General features: G+C 33.8%; 1 protein-coding gene across 1 annotated transcript; it reads right to left on the bottom strand.

Annotated features, from left to right (window-relative positions):
- Window positions 1-544: 544 nt before the first annotated feature.
- On the bottom strand, window positions 545-2,999 carry LOC117320223 (kinesin-like protein KIF18A; the record flags this gene model as incomplete). The annotated part of the gene is made up of 3 exons (XM_033874875.1): window positions 2,873-2,999; window positions 1,333-1,806; window positions 545-702 (listed from the first exon to the last, which is right to left on the bottom strand). Coding segments are annotated over exons 2-3 (573 nt in total), but the record flags the coding sequence as incomplete, so codon positions are not given.
- Between the last annotated feature and the right edge of the window lie 312 nt (window positions 3,000-3,311).

The following is a 3,311-nucleotide window of genomic DNA, read 5'->3' as shown; positions in this document are numbered from 1 at the left end:
AATGTTTGATTACAGCAAAATTGATTGTACACGACCAGCTCAACAAAACAGTTAAGGTATCCTGCAAACAGTGAGGTCAGTGCTATTTCTACTTGAAATCTGTAACAGATTTTGCTCATTTAAATTATGAAAACATTTATGTTTTCTCCCTTTCTTTTTGCTTTTTAGAAACTCAAAAGTATGATGTCACTAATGGTCTTCAGAAGTTCAGTAATTCGATTAAACTAAACTGTCTTAGTTGCAATGAATAGCAGAAAAACACATGACGATTTACAAATTGTCATGACAACATTCAAAAGGATTTCACAAATGTGGATAATCAAATTTTTAAATGTAAAATGTTTATTTTTAACATTTCATAAAACACACTGTTCAGTTCAAGAAATTGCATGTTACTCACTGTACACAGAGTGAGTCTCTACAAAGAAAATCATTAAACTATTGCAAAGTGTGAAATTGTGTTGATGTTAACTTACACCATAACATTTAAATTTGTCTATTACAACTTTATTATACTTCGACTGAATTTTTTTAAAAGTAATACCTCAAGATAGGACACAGCCACATCACAGATTTTCTCATCCTGAATGGCAGCTATCCGTGTGTACAAGTCCATCATAGTGAGGTATATGACGCCAGGCTGTTGTGGGTTACCCAACATGGTGTGAGTTTTACCGGCACCAGTGGCTCCATAGGCAAACACTGTTAAAACAACGGTGTAATGTCACTTAGTAATATTATCAAAGATAAGCCCTTAATTTCAATGTACAAGGATGCTAAAAATGTCTCAGATTTTTTCATCAAACCTTAAGCATTTTTTTCTGTAGTATATATAGCTGTAGATAATTGAAACTTGGATATTAAAACCCATAATTTCAAATTATAAGCATGTTAAAAAGTTTTAGATTTCTTTGTCAAATTTTTTTTGTAGTCTTACAATGACTCAAAATCATTTACAATAAAACCATGTTCTCATGACTTCAATATTTTCAATCGTTTTTTTTTTTGTTTCATCACTTATACATATACAGTCAGCTATCTGAGATTTTTTTTATTTCAGCATTTAAACAGTAGCTAAAGTATAAAAGTAATAATCAGTGTTCCAGCTAGGTCGGGTTAGCACTAGCAGGGCGCGGCGCCCTGCCCCTAATTCAAAGTTAGAAATGCGCCCCGCCCCTTTTCCTGTAGTACTGCCCTTTTTCTAAGTGTCATTGATGCTCATTTTGCCTCGTATACTCTAGATCCGATGAGGGAACAATTATTAATTGTTCCCTTTTTTGCAGATTTAATAGAGATAAAATAAAATAATAAAAAAAAACATAAGCTGTTTACCTGAACAGTTGTAGCCTTCCAACAGCCCATCCAGAATTTGTTTGGTTGATTCTTCGTACACATTGTGATTTGCCGAATTCTGGTCAAAAACATGGTCAAAGGCAAATTTCAAATCCTTACACTGCTTCTTTCGGATATCTCTCCGACGATGTCGGTTCCGGTAGCCATATCCAGGCGACGATTGTTCTTTTGGGTCAAATACTAATACATTTTCATTCATAGCCTTAACCACTACACGGGAATTACTTCCCCCTTCTGCTGCATTCTCTGGTCGGATTCTTACCACGACCTTGACCTTACTATTACTGGCCCCTGAAGATTCAGGTAAATCTGTTGATTTGCGAGGGGGCGTCGCCACCACTTCTGCATAACTTGGTACACGTTTCCTTTGTCCCAGTGTCATGGTGTCATTCATTAACAAAACAACATTCAAACTACGTCATAAAAGGGTTTTTTCATTTCATCACATTTAATCTGAAAACAAAAGAAATTTTTTTAAATTAAAAACAGGAAAGTAGTACTTTGCTATTAATGAAAAGATTAGGTATGAATCAATTCAATTTCTTTTAATGACAAATTTCAGCCCACATGGGGAAACGAAAGTTACACAAACAGATCTAGAGTCTAGAAGTTCAAACTCCAACTAGATATAACACTTCAATTTATACTTTTCACAAATTTAGCTTTATAATTAGAATAATAACATTTGTCAGGGCTTTTTCTGGGGGCTTTTTTGGGTCGTTAATGGGCCCTATTCGCAATTGAAATCATTTCATATTTAAGCCAATTCAAATTCCCAAAATTTGCAGTTTACACATGGAAAAATATTCACCGATTTTCTTCCCAAATTAGTCAAAAAGGCCCTTTCCAAAAACAGTGAAAGAAAACCCTGTCTGTTCAAATACGTTATTTTCATTTGTTAGATGGTGGCCAGCCTACAGTAGTTCAAATATAATATGTATATAATATATAAAAAAATATATAATCATTAATGTAAGGTCAGGGTGTTTAAAATTCAGGAGTCAAAATAAAAAGAATTTCACCTTGGATACTGCTTGATTCTCTGGTTTATGTGTTTAAGCATCTAAGTTTAGACTTGGGTTGCACTTTAGACAGATCGTTTGTTATTGGCAAAGACATAGCGATCTCAAATAAGTTATATTAGACCACTGCATTTACAGTAGCATCACTAATACAGACTTGCACAAGTCCGAAATTGACATCTTCTAAATCATGTAAGCATTTGTCAGCTGTTTGTTGAGTTATGACAGAACTAAGAGATAATCAGATATAACGAACAGACCTACACAACTATCGTATTCTACACATAGAAAGGAGTCCGAAATGATGACATATTATATACAGATATATGCTGATTCAGCTGCGAATACACGAACACGCATGTTAGGACGTGTGGAGCTTCACTCACGAACAACAATTTTTAATCGTAAACTGATGAATCATTTGTATCGTTAAACAGATCTCAACGAAATTGCAATTATTTTCAAGCGAAGAATTACAGAAATGGCGTGTTGGTTACCTGTTAAAGTACTTCGTTTGGCGTTTGTTTACTTGTAGCTTCGTCTTTGCTTTCTGACATTTTCAAAATACCCACTTCTCCCTAACAAAGATTTCGATTGGTCCATTTTCCGGAAGTGTTAATACAGAACGGTAGACAACTCTTGTAGTTTCTGAAAACGCAGGGGTTTTTTTTCGTCGTAAAAATTGTTATGAATAGATTCTACCACATACTACCAAGTTTTCTTTTCTAACACTAAAAGAAAAAAAATCGAACAACGTAGTGATCTTTGAACAATATTGACTGTAAATAAATACAAATAACAGATAAATATGTAGATCTAGATTATCTAGCTGTTGAAGGACTCTTTCCAAAGCGGAAAAAGTCCCTATTTATGGATATCCATAATTCATTTCAAATATCTATAATTCATTTTTAAATATCCATAAATGATTTATGG

This window comes from Pecten maximus, unplaced genomic scaffold (assembly GCF_902652985.1).
Source record: "Pecten maximus unplaced genomic scaffold, xPecMax1.1, whole genome shotgun sequence".
NCBI lineage: Eukaryota > Metazoa > Mollusca > Bivalvia > Pectinida > Pectinidae > Pecten > Pecten maximus.
Note: the sequence above shows the minus strand (reverse complement) of the source record. Positions and strands in the feature narration are given on the sequence as shown.